Source organism: Pagrus pagrus (assembly GCF_965226575.1).
Source record: "Pagrus pagrus genome assembly, chromosome: 8".
Classification (NCBI taxonomy): domain Eukaryota; kingdom Metazoa; phylum Chordata; class Actinopteri; order Spariformes; family Sparidae; genus Pagrus; species Pagrus pagrus.
In genome coordinates this window covers 21,313,708-21,336,349 of record NC_140192.1, presented here as the reverse complement: position 1 = coordinate 21,336,349, position 22,642 = coordinate 21,313,708, and the positions used below count along the sequence as shown (strand labels likewise).

General features: G+C 41.0%; 2 protein-coding genes across 2 annotated transcripts; both read left to right on the top strand.

The window, feature by feature from the left end:
• Positions 1–11,919: 11,919 nt before the first annotated feature.
• riok2 (RIO kinase 2 (yeast)) lies at positions 11,920–16,087 on the top strand. The gene is made up of 11 exons (XM_084359324.1): positions 11,920–11,996; positions 12,119–12,372; positions 13,064–13,202; positions 13,297–13,413; positions 13,724–13,899; positions 14,029–14,117; positions 14,211–14,402; positions 14,502–14,594; positions 14,690–15,133; positions 15,352–15,451; positions 15,708–16,087. The coding sequence occupies exons 2-11, from the start codon at positions 12,307–12,309 to the stop codon at positions 15,867–15,869; spliced, it is 1,578 nt and encodes a 525-aa protein (XP_084215450.1). The 5' UTR covers positions 11,920–11,996; positions 12,119–12,306; the 3' UTR covers positions 15,870–16,087.
• Positions 16,088–17,242: 1,155 nt separating this feature from the next.
• On the top strand, positions 17,243–21,623 carry LOC311260768 (protein limb expression 1-like). Its single transcript, XM_084358975.1, is given in 7 exon segments — positions 17,243–17,445; positions 18,640–18,845; positions 19,567–19,707; positions 19,809–19,904; positions 21,003–21,080; positions 21,170–21,491; positions 21,494–21,623. Coding segments are annotated over 7 exon segments (960 nt in total). The 5' UTR covers positions 17,243–17,363; the 3' UTR covers positions 21,529–21,623.
• Positions 21,624–22,642: the final 1,019 nt, after the last annotated feature.

Below are 22,642 nucleotides of genomic sequence, written 5' to 3'. Positions count from 1 at the left end.
TAGCACAGCTGAACGCAGCTAAGGAAAACCAATTTCAGAAAAAAAACACACACATCGACGCTCACACATGAAAGATGGTATCAATGAACATTTTCTGCTCCCATCATCTTTTCTGACCCTCTTGGATAGACTGTCCAGCAAAACCAATCTGCTCTTATTTCATTTCATCCCAATCTATTCTTTTGCTTGGCTGAACTGACCAGTGTGTGTGTGTGTGTGTGTGTGTGTGTTTGTGTGTGTGTTTCTTTATATGTGTGTCTATTACACCCAGTGGAGGTCTATGTGCAGGGCCTCAGAATATGAGGTAATCAATCACATCATACGGCCTTAGATTAGAGCCACATCGATCTGGTCTCAGCTCTGACAAACAGCCTGACCTAGAATACATCCACCTGGACAGGGCGCATACACACACACACAAACACACAAACACAGCATCTCTTCTTTCGCTGCATTTCTATCGCTCCACATAGCACCCTTTCCCGGGAGTGTACACCACCACATACACACATACCAGGAATATTTACTGAGAACCGCAGTCTCACACAGACCAGTCCCTGTGCAGTAAACATCCAAGGTGGGATGATTTTCCCCGTGGGTGGCTGTTAATTTGTGTGCTCCTTTCACTGTCCATCACCTCCGCTGCCCCCGTCCACGAAAGCAAACACACACAGACACAGAAATTGACGTTCTTGTCATTCTCAACTGACTCAGGAATGTCATACATATTTCTACCTGTGTGTGTGTGTGTGTGTGTGTGTGTGTGTGTGTGTGTGTGTGTGTGTGTGTGTGTGTGTGTGTGTGTGTGTGTGTGTGTGTGTCTTCTCTCTATTGGCAATGCACTCATTTCATTTATTAATGCTGTGTATCGTCCCAATCAATGGTCGGTGGCGTGATGAAGGTCTTCGCCTGAGGGGAGAGAGAGAGCAAATGGAAAAGGCTCTGAGATGTGCAGCGTTCACAGAATCATTAAGTCTGAGCTCAGGCCTGTGTGTGCATGTGTGTGCATATGCGTGTGCAAGTGTGTGTACGTGTGTGTGTGTATTGTGCTTAACAAGTAATCATTAGCGCTGGATATGCAGTCAGGGTGTCAAGAGTGTTATCCAGGTATTGTTTGAAGATCCCTAGCTGTCTACTCTGTAGTGTAGACTGGAGAAAATCAAAGCTCTGAACATCTAAAGTATGTGTGTGTGCGCATGTGTGTGTGTGTGTGTGTGTGTGTGTGTGTGTGTGTGTGTGTGTGTGTGTGTGAAGGTGACAAGCCTTCACCCACCATTCCACAGCAGAGACTGAAAAATACACTCCAGTAAAAGTAGAGTCAGGGGGGTTGAACTTTTTCAGCGCTTGTGTTTAATAATGTGAATCATACAGCGGAGAGCAGAATTCATTTAAATGTTTTATTCAATCTTTGCTTAATTGGTAAGGATGCCTTGCAATATGTATTCGGAATTGAATAGACCCTACAGCAGTTAAAGTGACAAAGCAATTAAATTAATTAGCTAAAATGCACAGTGAATATCAAACACTTACCTACACAGTATGTATTGTGATGAAAAATCCACTTTGCTGTTTGTAATGTCAGCTACTCTCTGAACACACGGTAAGGAGAGGACAGGTTTTTAAAAAAATAGTTCAACATTTGGAAAATATTTTATTAGAAGAGTACTGCACCAAATCCAAAACTTTTGTTAAGTTTGAATCATTTACACATAAAGATAGATCAAGTGCCCAGGTTTACAAAATACCAGAAAATTTGAAGCTACAGCAAGCAGCCAGTTAGCTTAGCTTAGCACAAAGACTGTAACAGGGGGAAACAGCTAGCCTGGCTCTGCTAGATCCATCTACAAACACCTGTAAGGCTCTCTATTTAACAGGATATATCCTGTTTGTTTATTCTGTACAAACAAGTGTAAAAATGTCAAGTTGGAAGTTCTCAACATTGTGCCTGGCCACGTCCTGGAGTGCCTGCTGGTGGCCCATCAAAAAGACAACAAGACCTCCAAAGACCAAGACCAAGAACCACAGCATGTTGTTTTTACTTTTTGGTTGAAGTACTGATTAAACAAACTACGTATAATGAATTATTTAGATAGGTGGTAGGTGGACCCTGCCAGCTGTTGCTCCCTTTTTCCAGTCTATACGCTAAGTTAATCAAACCAGCAGCCGGCTGTAGCCTGATATTGAACAGACAAATATGAGAGTGGTCCCAATCTTCTAATCTTACTCTGGACAAGAAAGTGAATAAGCATATTTCTCTAAATGTTGAACTGTTTTTTTAAACAACTGTACTCACTGCCTGCCAAACTACTGGCTGGTTAGCTACATGTAAGAGCAGTATCAATCTCCTCATTAGCTCTCTCCACAGAAAGAAAATAAGAATATTTCCTAAAGTGTTGAATTATTCACATATCACAACTTTGTCCCTTATTACATGAGGTGACTCAGCCATACTGGATTATGTTATTTCTGTTGTGATTTCCAGCCAGAGCTTGGATTAAGTCTCATGCTGGATGTGTCCTGGTGAGCAACAGCTGAACAGTATGAGACCTACAGAGACAGCCGGGTGGACAAGCCACCAATGAAGTTCTTCTGGAGGTGGGAGAATTGACCAATGAGAGAGCAGGACTGATTGGAGGTGATTTACGTTCCTGACATCTTTAACCAAATTACCCGGCATCCTTTGCGGTGTGATTACTGTGATGCACAGTCTTGATGCTGGTGTGTGTGTGTGTGTGTGTGTGTGTGTGTGTGTGTGTGTGTGTGTGTGTGTGTGTGTGTGTGTGTGTGTGTGTGATTTTACTTCTCCCAAGGCAACAGCTCATGCAGAACTAGAAGATGGATTTGGGCAACAAGTGAGATTTAAAAACTACCAGACAGGAAAAAAAGATTTTTTTTTCAGACTGTGTGATAGTGTGCTATCTGCGACATCACATTTACGATACCCACTGACCCAGAGGCGAGGCTTAGACAACATGTTCTGGGTTTTATGAAGTAATCTTATTGATCAAAAGCCAAGGCTGCTGTCAGGACATCCACAATGTTTTCCCAGCATTTGTTTGAATTAATTAGAATCTAAAAAGCTTGTGTAAATTTTTGACTGGTGCAAACCAATTTCACTTAAAATGCTTTCCCTGTCAGCAATCTGAAGTCTAATACAAATCGATCTCCACTTGCTTTAATAGGAAAATATAATAAAACTGTCGGTGCTGACATGCATTTGATTATCTGACTCTGTGGCGACTACTAGAGTCATTTTCCTAAGACTAAACCAGTGGCCTAAAGATTTTGAAATGAGCTGAGGGAAGCCTTTCCCTTTGAAAATAATATGCAACTAAATCAGTTGAAGCTTTCATCAGACCAACTCAATTAAATACAAAATATATCAGGTACAATATGTAGTGATTTTTCTGTGGTTCACTATGAGATGTCTCTCTGCTGAGACCATCACAGTTTCTATTAGAGTTAACAGGCTCATCTGACTGGAAGCCTGCATGATCCATCAGTTCATTTCAGCCACTCTGCTCTCTCAGCCCTGCTCTTAAAGACAGATAGTGGGAGACTGTCTCATTTCACGCTTGCGGGAGTTAATGCTATTAAACTTGACACAAAGATAGACCCAAATGTGCACACATTTAAACACACACGTACACACATGTGCACACACACACTAACACAAGATGTAGCTGCTATCTGATGGCCTGAACAACGGCAACCTCTGAGATAAAGAGCAGCTTTCCTGTTCCAGTGATACACGGCCATGTTCAGCCTCCAGATGATATGTGTGTGACTGTGTGTGTGTGTGGGCGGTTGTACCTTTGAGTACACATTTTCACCTGCACTGTGACTGATGCAGGACCAATCCCTCAGCGATCCCATTACAAGGGTTTGACAAGTGAGGGGGGTGTGTGTGTGTGTCAGTGTTAGTGTGTGTGTGTGTGTGTGTGTGTGTGTGTGTGTGTGTGTGTGTGTGTGTGTGTGTGTGTGTGTGCGTGTGTGTGTGTGTGATGGAGAGGATCATCTGAAAACTGCTGTTAGTTAGCAGCATTCTCTATCACTGTGGCATGTTATTATCTGGCCAGGGCCTATGTTACATCACTCATACTTACACATACACACATACACGTGCACACACAACCACATACACGAACACAGATTTGTCTAGAGATTTTTGTGAGGATTTTTGATGGTACAGCCTCCTGTAATGCAGCTTTTCCACCAAAATTAGCGGGCCTATAAGGGTTTTTGTAAACTCGGGTGAACCCGCAAAAATCGCCTATCGACACCACGCCCAGTTCCCACAGGCAAGACAGCCCATCTGTAATTTTTATCTGAAGCGTTACGTTGAACGTAATATGTCAGAATTTAGCATGTTCACCGAAGTCTTACGTTTAGATCAAAGCCGAGCCGGGCCAAGGTGATAAAAACATGTGTCTACTGCAGAGTCAATTGACCCGGGTGTAATGTCAAGGGTACACATTCGCATTGCACAAAAAAGCCTGATCTTAGTGGGTTTAAGTGGGATTTCTGACCAGTGGAAAAGGGGTATAATAGGGTGAAAGTGTCTCTGTCTCAAAGTTTTCATATCAGCATATATTGGACAACATTTGTGCCAATGCCACCGTATCTGTGATAGGCCAAAATTGGCCAACTTATATATCAGTTGGGCTCTAAGAACAAGGGTAGACAGTTGCCTTGGCTCTGTCCATACCTTAAAAACATCTGCATACCAGAAGATCTAATGCTAACTGGTCAACATGTTATAACTTGTTTCTTTAATCCACATAAAAACAGAAATGTTAAACACTGATTTGTAGTTTTAGGAGGAGTTGTGCAATAAGTTTTTTTTGGCCAGGCACAATCACTTCCTGGAGTTTCTACTGTTTGCTTGGCAATCCAACAGTGATGACAAGACTCAAAGCAGTAACTGCATGAAATAGTTCCAGCACGTATCTCCCCCAAAGGTCCTATTTGTAAGAAAAAATGTTTTTTTAGTCTCATTCCCAACTAGCCAAAAGCTGGCACTTTAGAATGGGCATCAGTAATTGACAAGCTGGGAATGAGACTCAAAAAACAACTTTTTCTTACAAATAGGACCTTTAAATATGAAACTAAATCAAATCCTTAAGCCCAACAAAGTCAAGACACTGAAAGTTTTGAGGACTGGCCAAATGGTGCCACTTTACAATATCCTCACACTGTAGCTCAAACATTTAAGAGAAGTGCAAGAAGAACAAATCCACTTAAAACACTGCCCCTTTACCTAATGACACTATGACCTCAGCCACAAAAAAATCTTGATAACTAACACCTTGAGGGGTTCGGCTTGGTAAAAAAGGAAAGTCCAGCTCGCTGGTCACATACGGTCATATACTGGTTTGGTTTTTGGTTAGTTATTTCCTGTTTTATTTTGTAGTTATATCCTCTTGTGTCTTGGCGTCACTTTCTACTTCCTGCTCACTTTTGTTTCCTCCTGTTTTCCTGTGCTCCTCCCCAGCCTGATTTCCCCACCTCACGTGCCTCACATCAGTCTCGTTAGCACTGCCCTGTACCCAGTGTCTCTCCACCTGCACGTCATCTCCTTGTTAGTTTAGTTTGTAATTAAGCCTGTTGTTCACTTATTCTTTGATGGTTTGTCTGTTGTCGTCATCATGGCCTGTTTCCTGGTCCTTGATTAATTCCTGTGGTTTTCTGGTTTGTCCTTAGTTTTTGTATTTTCCTCTGTCTGCCTTTTTGTTGCCAGTTTTTGTTGCTTGCCATTTTATTGTTTATGTTTTTTTGTTAGATTTTGGATTTTGGACTTCACCTGCCTGCCTGTGAGTCTTGTGTTTGGGTCCTTATTGTGTAACTGTGACACACACACACTGATCCCGACTGAAATCCGTCTAATGTATGCATACCACACAATGCAAGTGCACACATTTTTAAACTGTTAGCATAATACTGTGCACACACTGTATTGCCAACCAGACTTTATCTCTATGCAAACCTGCCCTCCCAGCACCTTGTTATTCCTGTGCAGTGCCAACCTGCCTGCCTGACATTGGAGCAAGATTCAGCCAGTCTAGTCAGCTCTTGTTAAATGATACATCACTTACTGCACTGTCTACACACACACACAGACACATGCATCCATATACATTTCAAGTGCAAACACATATATGCAAACAGTATGATACATACTCAATAAACCATGGAGTTAAAACCGAGGTGCAAACCTTGTATGAACTGATGTGATATTAACCATCAATTTGTGTGAATAATAAACTCTGTTGCATGGAAGCTATCTTAGCTCTGATATGTTAATACTTACCAATGCACATGTATGCTCACTTTAGTAGCAAATATGCAAACTTGCAAGTCGCGCACAAAGTTTATGCCAGAATATTCTCTGTAAAGCTGTAAGCTGTAAAATTCGCTGTATTTATGATGTGTCTGTACCTCATTGTGTGGCTGTGGTGAGCAGGGGTTTATCCACAGCCACACTGCAGCTTATATAAGAGTTAAAACTTTAAAAAGCGAGAATTATTTGGTTAATTGGCAAACAGTCTTGGTGTGTGTGTGCGTGTGTGTGTGTGTGTACCGGTCTCTAAGGCTGTATGAGCAGGGCTCAGAACAGGTTATGCCTTCCCTCCTCATATTTCTCCTCAGGCCCCTCATTTACTTGCTGCTTGTACCAGCACCTGAGAGCAGATTATTGTTTAGGAGACTTGCAGCAGAACAGGCAGAGTAAGTAGATCTCCTCTCCTCTGGTCTAATCTAATCAAATTTGATGTTTCTAAACACACAGCAGCTGGCTAAAGGCACAGCGATGATACCCTCGGAACAAAGCCCACGCTTGTTGTTGGAGACTCACCTAAGCTCCAATTCCTGCCTCAATTTAGCATTCTCTCCCTGAAGCTTAACGCTGAAAAAACAACATGAAAGCAATTTAACGGCCTTACACTGTGAGTGTGTGCCTAGGTGTGTACGCGTATTACCCTCAAAATTGTTCATGTCTGTTCAGCAGACATCCTCTGTGGTCTAATGGGGGCAAGTCTCCCGTGGTCCCCGCTCTGCAACAACAGGGTAAAGGAAATTCAAACACCAAGAGACAGATCTGACATAAACAACCTTTTCAAAATATCTTGGCCTTCTGAATATATTTCTCCATCTCTTTACAAACATGCATCACTTGTCTAACAATGTACAGAAGTAAACAATAGTAACATGGCCTTTGCTGTACATTTGCTGCTCAGAGATCAGTTGAGTTTTCACTGTTCACTACAATAAAACTCAATTTTCTAAAGATCTAACATGTTTTTAAAACAGCTTTGGGTCTATATAGGATTGGGTGATGGTAGATATGAACACTTTTAAGCTTTCATGCATTATTAAAGCATCATGTGTGATGTCTTTCTTTATGTGAATGAAATAACAGGGGGAAGGGCTGCTAGCTTTGATACACTAGGTGTACATCAAGTGTAGAGATCACTTTACTTCAGTCAGTGCTGCAAAGGTCCTTTCATCACTTTGACCTATCCAGCTCTCACTTTCATCTTACGCTAACGAGGGGCTCATTAATTTCTTATCAAAGGATCTTGATTTACTGCAGGTCCGCTGAGGATATTCAGCCCTCTATACACAGAAAGTGGATGGGGTCATCACATTTTACACAATACATGAGTGCTCACATAAACACACGAGGTGACGGTGCCTCTGAACATTTGGGGCACTGTATAATCAGATGTATTAAATTTTATACAGCCCAGACTGGGCTGAAGAAAAAAAGAGATGAAGGAGAAAAAAGATGGAGTGGTATGAAGAGTGAAAAGAGAGCTGCTTTGTGTTAAAGCATGGCAAAATGGTCCCTCGCACACGCACACACACATCTGGAAAGAAGACACTATCTCACTGTGTGTTGTGAGTAAGTGTGTGTGAGTGTGTGCTTTTGTGCATGCGCGTGCAGGAATGGCCGTTCCGCCACGTTCCAGATAATTCCACACACAGTCGGCTCCACACTCTCCTTCTATACTCCCGGCCTAGCTCGATTAACACACCATCGGTCACTCTGGTCCATGCTTGTGTGTAACTGTCCAGACTCAGTGAAACAGGCGACTGCGCCTGTCTGTCATAGGCTGTTTAACAAGAAATTCTGCCTCCAGACTCTCAATCTGCAGCTCCTGAGAGCCAGCGGAGCAAACCACAAGTTTTATCAGTAAAAAACACACTCTGCCTGTCAGCTAAATCACTTACTCTAACCATTAAAACCATTACAACATATATTTATATATATATAAATGTAGCTGTGCTATTTTGGCAGCAGGATATCAAAAGAATTCCTGTGACAAATTGAGTTCCGGGATGATATGATAAACTAATCAGAATCAGATTTGGTGTGTTATTACTAGTATCTGATTATGGTTATCATGTGCTCCCATTCGCCTTCAGCATGGAATGATAAAATCAAAGATGACGTGAACAGGAAAATTTGTGTATCGTTAAAACAAACAGAAATTTGTGTCCTCAGATAAGCTTGAACGATAACTTTCATAGCTTATTAAGAGTCAAAACAACTTTGATGATATCTGCAGAATCTTTCCATACATTTCAATGCTTTTAGGCATCACACTCCAGGGTGATCTGCTGGATTGACTGCATTCATTAAAAAGGTCATTTTAATATGATCAGCATGTGTTAAATTCAAAATGAGAATTTCAAACCATGTTTTGCTGTCAAGACTTTCAGCTGAAAAGCATCTATGGTCTTTTTAACAATGTGGGACAGAGCTGCAAGCTGAAAAAACAAATCCTGGGGTTCAGTTAACATACAGCCAACAGTGTTACTGCCCTCATACACTCAACCTGAGCCTGTTAGAAACACAATGTCTGCCTCATATCACAAAAACACTTCAGCTCAAACAAAAGACCAGGTGCACATTCAGGAGGGAAATTATTCTGTTTCAATACTTGACTTAAATCTGAGACAACAAAGGTCCATATGAGACAAAAGACAGCAGCTTAGCAGCTACAGTAATCTGCCTGTGTCACAGTGCCATCTAGCTTTTAAATTGAGAATTGCAAAGACATTTTCTGCAGTTAAATAATTGATAATCACTTTAATGTTCTTGTGTTCTTGTTTTAGTGTTCTGTAAAATCGAATTAACAACATTGTATTATATAATATTCGAGTAAAGAGGAGAATCATTTAGATTCATTCTACTATAATAACTCATTAAGGCTTCTAATGTTACATTTGTGTATATTCTGTGTTTAAAGCATGCTCTGTCTATTCTGTGGTCATTTTGGTGGCTAGTTTGTGGTGCTGTTACTGTATTACTCAATTATATTGTAATGTATAATACTTATTTTGTTCAACACTGTAATGAGGGGTACATATGCCCCTACAGAGCACTGAGCGGTCATATACACAGAAAACAACCGTGACGCAGTGTTAATGTTGTTACAGTGTTAATAACTGTTTGAAACAAACGTTCACTAGCACCTACACACAGAAAGTGACTCACATAGAAAGTGACTCACACAGAGCTCATGTTCTCGCCTTACTCTCTCTGTAATAAACTTAGAAATGTTGGAGTAAATTAATGACTAATAAAGGAGCCAATTCAATTTGAGGCTTGTCAGTAATATAACACAAAGGTCAGTAAAACACCTTGGCTTGTGCACTTTCTTGTTTAGTTGCACGCACACACACACTCAAGCACAGCATGCCTGGCCGCTGGACACAGGCACTTGCTGAACCGCAAAATGTTAAATAAACCAATGGAGGAATTCCACTGAGTCAACACAGCCTGTGGAAGTGGAGAGCTCAGTGTGTGTGTGTGTGTGTGTGTGTGTGTGTGTGTGTGTGTGTGTGTGTGTGCTGTGAGCTGAACAGAGTGGTGTCTGTCACAGGGCAGTCCTGAGTAAACACACACACATAGACACACACTCACTCTGTTTAGAACCTGCCTGCCCATGGAATGCACAGAATCCAGCTGCTATGGCAACAGAAACCTGCCAGTAAATCTCTGTTTAACACCTCTCTCGCTAACACACACACACACACACACACACACACACACACACACCTGACCCCCAGGTTTCGCTGGAGTGATACAGGGTTTCCTGAAGCATCATTATAGATGTATTTCTTTCATTTTATGATATCATGTTGAAGACTTTATTGTCCCTGATGGGAACTCATTTTGGACTCACAGCACTGCTGCTCTATCATGATTAACAATAAAACAACACAAAAGTCAATAGAGCAACCAGCTGTTGAATAACACTTTCACAATAAATAACAATATGGAACATGTTCAACGTCCACACACATTTGTGTCTTCTATATTCCACAAGTCTTTTACATCTATAAGCCTTGTTTACAGCATCACAACCCTGAAACTCCTGCAGCCACATAAAAGTAAGCCATCATTCGTTGTTTTCCTTTACACCAGTGTTTTTTATGTCTTCTGTGAAAATTCCCATCCAGCAGTGACAATAAAGAAATGTTTCAGTACCCTTGCAGCCAGCAACACATACTTATCCCTATCCATACTTAGACCCAGGTGTGACCAATAACTTAATGACGGCTCCAATCTATTAAGTGTCCCAGTGGACCTAGCTCGCCTGAACAGAACGCAGCCGTCATTAATGTTATAAATTCCACCTGTGCTTTGACAAGTCTGCTGTGAAAATGGTCTGTTGGGCAGGACAGAAGCCCAACTGTTATAATTCCTTTGTTTACCAAAATGTATATTTTTTTGTTCATATTTTTTTATTGGAAACTGATGAAATCCAAGAAACATTTCTCATTAAAGGACCCTGCACATACGGCACATCCACTCGAGTATTTTCAATCACTTGGCTGATGGCTGATTAGATCTCTGCTTAGGTTGTGTCGGGTGAAGCTGTGCACTGAACACTGCCCCGCCCTAACAGGTGCAACATGAGGAGACTGAGGTAGATATCAATCAAGAACAGTTTGTGCATGCCAACACTGTGCTGAGCAGAGGTCTAATCAGGCAACAATTTTGGGGGGATTTTTTTGCACCGAACACTCAGATATGGTAATAGATATGTAATGGAGGCAGGAGGCTGGATATTTCACAGTTTAATAATAAACTTCAGGGTCCAAAATGACATCAATGCACTGGAACAATAATATAAGAATTATTAAATACCCCAAGAATCTTTTTCTGCATGTCATACATACATCTGAGTATATATACACCAATTCTGATATATCTGCGAAAGGCCAATATTGGCTAACTGGTATAATGGTCTGACTCTGATGAGTAGGGGCTTTAATATTTGACTGCTGTCTCTCAGTTCCATGCACAATAATGAAGGGACAAAATTAAGTATGCTCAAAAAAGTCTGTACGTAAACTGAAAGCACCTGATTTTTGTTAGGGCTGTTTAGTATCTGTCAGTAAACATGTTGCAGTATATTGTGGTGCTGTTACACAATTAGTAAGTAAGTGGATTGTGTTTGTATAGTTTATACTGTAGGTTATGCATTTAGTTGTTAGAGTAAAATTGGGATACACTTTGTAAAATAATAGCAGGGTCAAAAGTCATACTTGAGTAAAAGTAAATCAAAAGATGAATTAGCCAGAATGTGTGACAGTCACCCATACAAAAAGTACTAGTATTATTATTATTGTTATACTAAGTATAATTCTTATACTTCATGTAGAGTAAAAGTACAATCATTGCTCCAAAATGTAGTGAAAATAGAAATACTCAAGTAAAATACAAGTACCTCTTCATTGTACTTTAGTTGTCCAGTACTTAAATATAGACCACCAAGTTACATTCCATCACTGTACATTGTACTTTTTCACAGCAGACATTTCTACTTGTCATGGCGGGAAAAGTCCAGGTGGATCTAATATCATTAATGATGGCTCCAGCAGCGACCACGTCATTATTTTCACCTTTGTATGTCAAGTTAAAACGTCGATGAAAAGGTCAACTGCGATGAAAGAGACGCAAAATTTCAAACTAGGCGGTAGTAAGTGGTACACTACTGTATACATTATATACTTTACATGTACTTTTTTTGTTTTCCATCTCATTAATAGCGTCAGACATAGCTAACATACCTTGTGCACAATCTTGTGTCTTGTATCCCAGGTACCATGCATTACCATATCATATCAACATGACGTCAGACGTAAACCTGAAGTGACGTACTCTCCGTGCCTCTCCGCTCCGAGAACTTCCGCCTTGCACGTGTGTTTACTAAAAATGTGGACAGCTGAGCTTTAGAAGAAATAGTGACAATATTATAACACGCTTACTGTTTTTGCACCGGTTAAAACATGGGGAAGCTGAATGTTGTGGTGTTGAGATACTTATCTCGGGATGACTTCCGGGTCCTCACAGCGGTAAGTAGCGAGCTGTTCTTACCCAGCTGAGTTAGCCTGTGCTAAGCTAGCTTTGGTCTGACGCTAACCCAACATGAGCCGACGTTACAGTACAGATGATATGCCACCGTTGCAGTGGGTAAAACAACGTTACTGTTGTCAGTTGGGTGTTAAATAACGTTAATAAAGCACAAATCAACATACAACGTATGAATATTTGGTTTGTTATAACCAGCAACAGCTAGCTATAACATTACTTCACTATAGTCTATATTCTTAGTAAGGATTTTTTTCCCTATCAATTTCTGTTTCTCCCGCTTTGCAAGATAGCTTGTCTTATGTCTTGCGCACATAATGTTCATTTAATGTGATGTATAGTGCTGTAATCATTACTCTTGTCCATACTGGCTCTGAAGAGTTCACATCCTAAAGTGATTTCACTGTAAGTGATGGGGGACAAAATCCACAGTCCTCATTCTGTGCCAGAAATACATTCCTAATGTTATCTAAAACTAGTCTGTGTTAGATGAATCAAGTAGATATCTTCCCAAGTCACAGTCTTTTCAGTGTGAAATCCCCTGTATGTGTTTCACCAGATACTGTTAAATGCAGTGCTCATTTCATTTCAATTGATCTTGCAGCATATATAACCCTGTTGTTTCAGCAGCACTCGAATAATCAGATTACCTCCTGTGAACCTCCCCTCTCACAGGTTGAAATGGGGATGAAGAACCATGAGATTGTCCCAGTGAGCCTCCTGTCCTCCATTGCCAGCCTGAAACACGGCGGATGCAACAAGATCCTCAGAGAGCTCGTCAAACACAAGCTCGTTGTCTATGAACGCAGCAAGAGTAAGAAAACACGCAAAAATACTTGCTGAACTTCATTAGTCCTGGTACAGATGGTTCTTATAGGTTATTTTTCTAATGTGTATGTTGATTTCAGCTGTGCAGGGCTACAGGTTGAACTATGGAGGATATGACTACTTGGCTCTGAAGACCTTGTGTGCCAGAGAAGTGGTCATTTCAGTCGGCAACCAGATGGGTGTGGGTAAAGAGTCAGGTAAGACCGACAATCACACATTGTGCACATACTGTATATCTATTCATATAGCCACCTCTCATTTGGCCTGCATGATTTAGTTGAAATCAATCGCATGATACCACTCCTTTTTTATTGATATGTACAGTGTCATTATATGGTTCACACAAGTGAACTCAAGTGTGTATATTTATAATATTTATACAATATTTAAACTTCTAAATATTTTATTTCAACATATTTTCACAGCAGGTTTCCAGGCTGCTTAGCCAAGGTCAGAAACCATCTTGTGCTTATGGTAAAACAAATATGTATTTGTGTTTACCTGTAGATATCTATATTGTGGCAAGTCCGAACGGGGAGCAGTATGCTCTGAAGCTTCACAGATTGGGTCGCACCTCCTTCAGGAACCTGAAGAACAAGAGAGATTACCACAAACACAGGAAGAACATGTCCTGGCTCTACCTCTCTCGCCTTTCTGCCATGAAGGAGTTTGCCTACATGAAGGTAATGTAACAAATCAGAGAACATAAGTTATTTGAAATTGAAAGAAAATGTAATTAGCAATTCATAAGATGTGCAGTAGGAATCCAGTCTTGTGTGATGCATCTTTTGACTCATCTACTAATTTTTCAGGCATTGTATGATCAGGGTTTTCCTGTTCCCAAACCTGTGGACTGCAGCAGACATGCTGTAGTGATGGAGCTCATCAATGGATATCCACTGTATGTAAACTAGCCGTCCTGCTTTCTTGCTTTACGTATTACACCATACCCACCCTCTGTTTCTTATGTAATTTGTGTGAATCCCCCCATCAGGTGTCAGGTGCATGAACTTCAGGATCCATCAGCCCTGTACAGCGAGTTCATGGAGCTCATAGTCAAACTGGCCAATCATGGCTTGATTCATGGAGACTTCAACGAGTTCAACCTCATGTTGGACGACCAGGACCACATAACCATGATTGACTTCCCTCAGATGGTGTCCACCTCACATCCTAATGCTGAATGGTTGGTGCCTCATTTATAAAATTGAAAATTACTAATTAACTCCCAAAATGAATAAAGCAAAAGTGTGATTATGTTCACTTTCCAAATTTTTATTTTCAGGTATTTTGACAGAGATGTCAAATGTATCAGAGATTTCTTTGCAAAACGATACAATTATGAGAGCGAGCTCTTCCCAACTTTCAAAGACATCAGGTAACTGCTCATTTATGTTTTGGTGAAAATTACACTCTTGAAATACAAAGAAAACTATATATATGTTTTGTTGTCACTGAACTTTGTTCCTACAGGCGGTCTTGTTCTCTCGATGTCGCAGTCTCAGCTAGTGGCTTCACCAAAGATCTGGAGAGAGATGCCGCATTGCTACACCCAGCTGGACCTGAGGGAGAAGATGATGATGAGGACGATGATGATGATGAATATGATGAAGAGGAGGAGGGCAATGATAAAGAGGAATCAGACAAAAAAGAAGAAGAGAGCTTCGACATGGAGGAATATAAGCATGCAATGCTGGAACTGGAGGGTCTTAAAGTCAGCGACACAAGTACAGATATGCAAAATGAGGACAACAAGAGTGAAACAGGGGAAGAGCAAACAGAGAATGAGACAGAGCCTACGTCTCAAATTAATAAAGAGACAGAGGAGAACTTGGAGGAAGATTTGAATGAGGCAGAGGATGAGTGTCCAGAGTTGTCAGACCTCTCTTACGCCAACAAAGAGTTTAAACCATTCAGGTAAACGCAATGGAAAGTTAACATAATCCAATACCCGAATAGAAACAGATTTGATGAGATAATGCTGAATCTGAGTACACAACCTCCAGCTGTGGTACAGATCCAACAAATATTTGTAGGTCTGTTAATGGGAATGTCTGGTAACTTGAGACATTTAACAAAAATATAACAGTAAATTTCTGTGCTTGGTTTAAAATGTGTTGTGTTTTCTCCTGCAGAGACTCGGACAGTCTTCTACACATGGCAGAGCACAGGAGGATGAGGACAGACAGTGAAGGCACAATGGGAAGCGTAGGGAGCTGTTCTACCATACCACCAGTAAGAAAAACACACACATCATTAAAAAGTTTGACAAATTGGACATTTCTTCAAGCATTGAAGCAATCCAGTTTTAGACACAACTGGAATGGCCTGTAGGAGTTGCTAAAGAGCTTTCACATTTCACATGGTCAAGGATTGTGACGGGTGTAGCAGAAAAAACATATCCACATGCTGTTGTGTCTGCCTCTCAGAGACAGACAGCGCTGCGTTCATCTGTAGTAACCTGCTGTCCTTGTTTTTGTGTGTCCTGTAGGAGGTAGTCCGTCAGAAGGTGCGGAGGCAGCTCACCAAGCAGCAGAAGGCGGCGCAGAGGAGACGTCTACAGAAGGGAGAGGCCAACTTGGTGACCAAATCCAGGAGAGAGAACGAAAATAACATCAAGTCTAGTATGGAGACTGCCTCCTTCTGGGGATAAACAGGACTGCAGCGGTGGACAGATGGAATTCTTGTCAACATGCTTTTAGTTTGGTTAACACCTACTGTATACTGCGTTGATCCTCTGCTCCTTTGTCTGGAGAGTTTCTGTTGGAACTGCAGTGAACTATCACGTTCAGCATACAGTGTAATGTAAATAATGACTACTTATTATAATGAAACTGTATGATTGATCATTAAAACATTTTTAATCAATACAGATAAGGTGTGTTTTTCTCTGTTATTTCAAAAGAATTGTTTAACAAATGAGTTAAAAAACATTTCTTCTGCCAGTGATAAATATGTTTGCACAGTGAGCACATTCTTCTTAATCAGTTCTCTCATATCAACCTTCACAATGGCTACAGAAGCCAGAAACATTGAGTAACCTTTGTCATTTCTAGCTTGAAGTTCATTCTAGGTCTATGTATGCTGCTGACAGAATGACTAATGTGGGTGTGGATTTAAGATTCAAACAAGTTCATGGGGAGCTTTTATTCACGCTAAACTCCAGTCAATCAAAGGCCTCCAACTATTATGGAAATTTGAATAGATCGCTACCTCCACTCACGGCAACCAATCAAAAAACACAACTCCCACATGCATGTGGGAACATACATGCTTCACAACCAAAATACATTCAGCGTTCTATGGAGCGACAATTAGACATATAAACCTCGTTCTCTCTGTCACTCTGACATGACTCAATAGAGAGTGAGACATGACATGTTAGAGATGAGAGAGCAGAGGAATTGGGAGCTAAGAAACCACTTTTTTTCCCTCAGAATTTGGTTCATTTATGTGTAAGAGGCTTTCAGGGAGCGGGTGAATTCAGACTTGAACAATGCCCATTCATATTGAAGAGGGTGAATGGAGCTCAGACCCCGGGCTCTGTGGCCTCAAATTAGTATGTGAAGTCAAAAGTATCCCACCCCCACTCGTCTCAGACACTACATGTTGGGTAAGACTGTCCTTTAGATGTTGCTCCTTCATATAAAAATAAGCATCCAGTGATACACCACAGAACTATTCTTATTTTTCCTGTTCCTCAATGATGATTGTGCTGTCTGTGGTTCAACCTACCAACTTTATGCAGGTCTGTGTTCAGGGATTAGCCAGCTGCATAGCCCAAAGGGAGGGGCTCAGCATTCCAGCTCTGCACCGCTGTGTGTGTGTGCATGTGTAGAAAGAGTGAGGGGCCCTCTGAGCTAATTGGCAGAAGGGTGACAAAGGTGGTCCGCTTCAAAAGCAAAACCCTGGTGAGATGTTCACACAGGAGAGGAGGAGGGGGGAGAAAGCGGTTTAGGAGGTGGAGAAAGAGAGTTCAGAAGTGGCTTTCAGATTTTGAGTTTATTCCTCATGATGTTCCCATCCTGAGCTGTGATGGCTGTGGTGGATGCTCATTTCTAGGGTCATGCGTGGTGTTTTGATGGACTATTTTGATGAGAAGCAGTTGACTGAACGTTTCTGAGGCCACTGTGGAAGAAAACGCTGGATGAGGATGAGTAAAGTGAAAATGGAGGAGAGCATCATGTCATACCTGTCACAAAGTGAGACTGACACCAGCCCAAACGACTGTGAGTAACTGAGGAGCTTAATGTTACTTTCATATGGAAATAGACACATCTTCGTTTTAAATTTAAGAGTCAAACTTACCAATTGTGTTTAACAGTAATGACCTGACAGTGATGCATTAAAATAATTTAAAAACAGGCAAGAAATTAACTGTTGTCTCATAATTTTGTTGTATTTCCTCCAACAAGTGTCAGTCAAGTTACCCCTGCTGCCATAGACTGAGCTGTAATGAATTATTTGGCACACAGTGGAGGACACAGGAAGTGTTTAAACTTATTTCAGGGTCAGGAAAAGCTCAAGGGGTTACAAAATGCTGATTCGTGTTAGTTATGGGAGCTCCTGATTCTACTTTGATAAATGCTGTCTGGGAATGCTGATTTATAGATGTCAGGTTTACACATTACAGGTTAAAGATGCATCTTTTTAAAGGTTTTCTCAAAATGTGACTAAACAAAAACTTTTTTCCCCGAAATGTAATGAATAAATATGCAAATGAGTCATTATCTAATTAAATATGCAACAATTTGCATGGATTTCCATAAAAGAAGACAAAATTAGCGTTTCATTTTGTTGACATACGTATATGAGTTAATGGCTTTTACAGAGAGAATTTTGGATTTTTTTTTAATCAATCCATAAATCAGAAAATACTGCCAACAAACAAAAATCTATTTCACTGTAAATCAGGCGATGAATTATGTATGACACAAACCCCCTCTTTAAAAACTGGAGCATATGGTGTGTAAGTGCTACTGAAGAAAGTTTTGGCTCAGAGTATAAGAATAACAAGTCATTTTGAGAAAACAGCTCTTAAAGACATAAATAAACAATATAAAACAAAATAACTCACAGATTTCCACATGAAACTTCCCCAGTTGAATACTTATTAGACATGTTTTTGTGTTGAAAGTTTTCTGACATTTTAAATGAGCGCACCTAATTAAACACGCACTAATTTGCATACATTTTCTGAACAGAAACCTGAACTAAAATAAACACCTAAATGTGTATTTTGGACATTTTCTTCCCACTAGGCATGTTATGGAAATAAAATATCCAGAAATCTCAAAAACTGACTTAACAGACATGTTTTTACCTGTAGTGTCTCTCCAGCTGATTATTGCCAGCTGCTTCATGTATGCTTTCAGTGCTGTCAGTCCTGTTTTTTGCAATGCATCCTTATTACATGTGTACAGTGAATGTCGTGGCCATGCTCCATAACTTCTGGGAGCAGAGGCAGATGAGCCAGTCAAATGGCTCCATCGGTGAATCTGATGGTTCTGTTGGGGACACAGCCATCCAGACAGAGAGCCTGCTGCTGTACGAGTCTGCACCGTCCCCTGGTCCCCCATACATCTGCTACGTCACCCTGCCTGGAGGAAGCTGCTTTGGCAACTACAAGGTGTGTTTATCATCACCAGTGCTGTCTGGCAGGATCTCTACACTTTGCACTGTGTGAACTTACACCAGTTATCCTTCGTGTGAAACTGGAAATATCACCATCATGTGGTGAGCACACATAGTTGACCAAACATAAGCTAAAAGGGTTGTTAAGAAACATGATGCAGGTGATGTTTGTGTCTTGACAGTTTATTATACAACCTAAATGGATAGTATATCCACTGATTCAAATTAACTTTTAGTCTCATATATGGTAACAAAAATCTCTACAGCAGCAACAGCCGCCAGAATCCATTTTTTTTAAAGTCAGAGGCACTCAGAAGCAAAAGGTCATTCAGTGGCGATAAACACACAGTCACGTAGACTTTTAGGGTTGTTTTAAATTGATGTCATTCTGTTAAATGCCTATCAATGGGCTCATTGTGACCCAGACAGCAGCCCCCAGCTCATAGAAGGCATGTGATTGGTTTTTTGTGAATACCTCTCGTGTCCTAATCTCATTGGTGATTTGAGTTCTGATCCCATGATTAGCTGTAATGAAGTGTAAAATCATCAAAATGGAACTAAGAGTGGGCGCCCGTTTAAAGACAGAACTTACTGACTCAAAGTCAGTCAACCCGAGGCTCAATACATATCAGCACACACTGTGAGAAAGCTTCACATCTTTTCTCTTTCTTTTTCCACTCTTTTAACCCTTCGTGGTCATCATCTCTCATCCTCAGGTGTGTGACACTCAGGCAGAGGCGAGGAGGGACGCAGCTCGCGTGGCTCTGATGAACTCACTTGTGAACGAGCTGCCATGTCGACGCATCAGCCCTCAGTTCATCACTCAGAGTCTGCAGCAGGCCGCAACAGACAGCGCTGTGAGTGTGAGCCAGTGCCGACACAGTATTACCCCTTTCAGACTGTAGCTATGACACAGAAGGAGAGTGTTTAGTCTAACATGAATGTTGGCTCTGTTAAGGTCTCTATTGAAGACGCATGTGATTCAAGCACCAGTATAGGAACCTACAGTTTGCTGCTCCACTCCTACATAGGAAGGACCATGCTGGAGTTCCAGGTAAAACATAAAGCCAAGGCTCATTTTGCAAAATGCTATTTTTCTTGTAGCAGTGCTCATAAATCATGTGGAGTCATGTGGTAATTTTGTGAAAGATCAATTTACTTCAAAGGATTTAAGCTTTTTGAAGCGCCGCTCTAAGCTTGGGGATCTAATATAGTCTGTTTATAATTGGACCCCACGTTAAATTGTTATCATTTTACGCTCCTAAATTCGGAATTATTAAGCCAAACATAACCAAAATTACAACCGGTGGGCGATAATTACATTCCCCGTTGTTATCATTACAGCTCTAGTCTGTTTTTGCTTATTTATTCACACTCCCAGTTAGACCCCAACAGGGAGTCCTGGTATGAAACACCTTATATTTCTACCTTTGTGTAAATAAGCCCACGTCTGCAGACAGAGGGCTATTAGCAGGAGGAAATGGGTTCATTATCATTCCTGCTAAAGCATGGCTCATAAAGATGAAACACTTCCAAGTAATACACACACCTCCATATGTGCGCACATGTACATACACAGAAACTGAAATACATTTGCACACACACCCTCAAATCTTTACACATATGGTATGCAGCCGTCTGCGTATCATTTATACATGCAGTCAATGCTGGAGCTGTCAGATAGTTTGTTTGTCAAGCAGATGAGCAAGTAGCATAAAGCAGATGCACAATTCGAGACAGAGCAAACAGGCCGGTAGGTACAACGTGGACTTTGACCCCAGACGACTAACGTGTCATATTTTCCATCTGTGTCTCATTAGGTTCATTTAATCTATAGACTCTCTCTGTTTAACACAAATGTCAGTAGCTCTTAACACACGGCAGCTGTTCAGCCAGACAGTGTTTTATAAATCAGGAGGAGGCCTACCTGGTGTGAAAAGATTTACAATATCTCTTCAAACCAATCATCCACAGTTTAGGTGTGACTTCAAGAAATGTTCACACAATATGTTATCTTTGTCGGACCTGTGTACACAGAGCTGGATGTGTGGGTTTGTTACTCAGGTCATTAGTTATATGGTTGTGCAAGACTCTCTCACTCTTTGTGTTATGTATTCTGAGGGGGTTTCTCCCTCTCTCTGTCCCTCTGTAGGAGATGATGACGATTTTTCAGTTGTTGCACTGGAATGGGACGCTGAAGGTTCTGAGGGAAAGGCAGTGCTCTCGACAGGTATAGGCCAAGGATATATCTCATCCCTGGTGTCAGCTAACTTTGGTTGAGCATTTCAGTTATACCTATTTTCCTTTCCTCCTACTCAGAGTGTGATTACCTATTACTCTCAGCGAGGACTTGATGAGTACATGCGCAGCAGCTTAGCTCTGGATTGGCTCGGACGGGCGCAAAGGTCACCGGGAAGACTGGCAGAGGAGCTGCAGGTGGCGCAGAGGGAGCTGGTGTTGGCCCGGCGTCGAGGCATAGAGCTGCGCTTCTATAAGGAAAAGACGGAGATCCTCAGCTTGGCTCTGAGTCAAGCATACATTCACCACACACCCGAGGACTTCAGCCAGGCGCAGAGTCACACATACAAGCAAGAACAACTTCCTTTACACCCATTATACAGCCAGGACTCTGAAGTCAAGATAACCCCATCATGCAGTCCTTCACCAAGCCTCCATAAAAACACAAAACAAACAGTCTGTCAAACGTCTGGAAAACACATGCCCTCCAACAGTCCTTCGTCATGCTCACAGGAGACCTTTGTGCCTATAAATAACTTTGAATAGACTGAAGCAGAAGATGGGCGATAAAACTTGACATTTGACTGTAAACAAGCTAAAAGTCTGTCATTTCAGATTTGACCTTTTTTTTTGAGAGAAGAACATATCAAGCATGGACACGGTATTCAGGTTTTCTGTAAACGTTCTGTAATCATGAGAGTTACAAATATTGTGTTTATATGTCTATTAGTAATGCTCTAGCCTTGTTAACACTCCTTTGTGACTATAGATCCAATACTTAAATATGTCTGTAGTGTCATTAAAATAATTTAGAACAACTACCAGGAAATATAGTTGAACTGTAGCTGTAACCTTCTGTCGAGGCTATTTTTGTATGAGAGCTCTCTACTGCCTTCCCTTTATGTATGTTCAATTACGTTGTCTTTCTGAGAGGAAAACCTGAAAGTTAAAATAATGAATTTTTAAAATGTCTTAGAAAGATTCAGTCTGGATTGGTTCACATACCAGCAAATGAGTGCTCCTCCATGCCTCACTCTTCTTCTCTCCTTCTCTGTCTGGCATCTGGTGTATCAATTCCAGACTGATTGGAAATTACTTGCCAGGACACTGACTGACTGTGGGACATGTTGGATGACGTGTTGCTGGGTGTTATGAAAAAGAGTGTCTGTTGTTGAGTGTGACACACATTTATTTCATAGTGTTGGAGAGCACAAGGGTATGAAATATGGATACTCTTGTATTGAAAAGCACTTACTTTGTACCTCATGATAAAATGCATACAGGCCAAGAGCATTTAGTTGTCTTAGGTTTGGTTTGGCATTGGGACTAAATGCATTTTAAAGGGAAAATGGTTTTTTTTAATCATTGTAATGTACATTTGTAAATAAATATTTTCTGTGACTCATGACCTGCCTGTGCATTCATATGGACGCTGCCGGGAATGGTAAGGTGCTTTTTAAAGTGTAATGACTGAGAAAATACTAACTGTAATGGATATTTTTGGGTTTGTGGGATATTTATCTTGCATGATCACCTTAGTTGAGATTAGAGTGA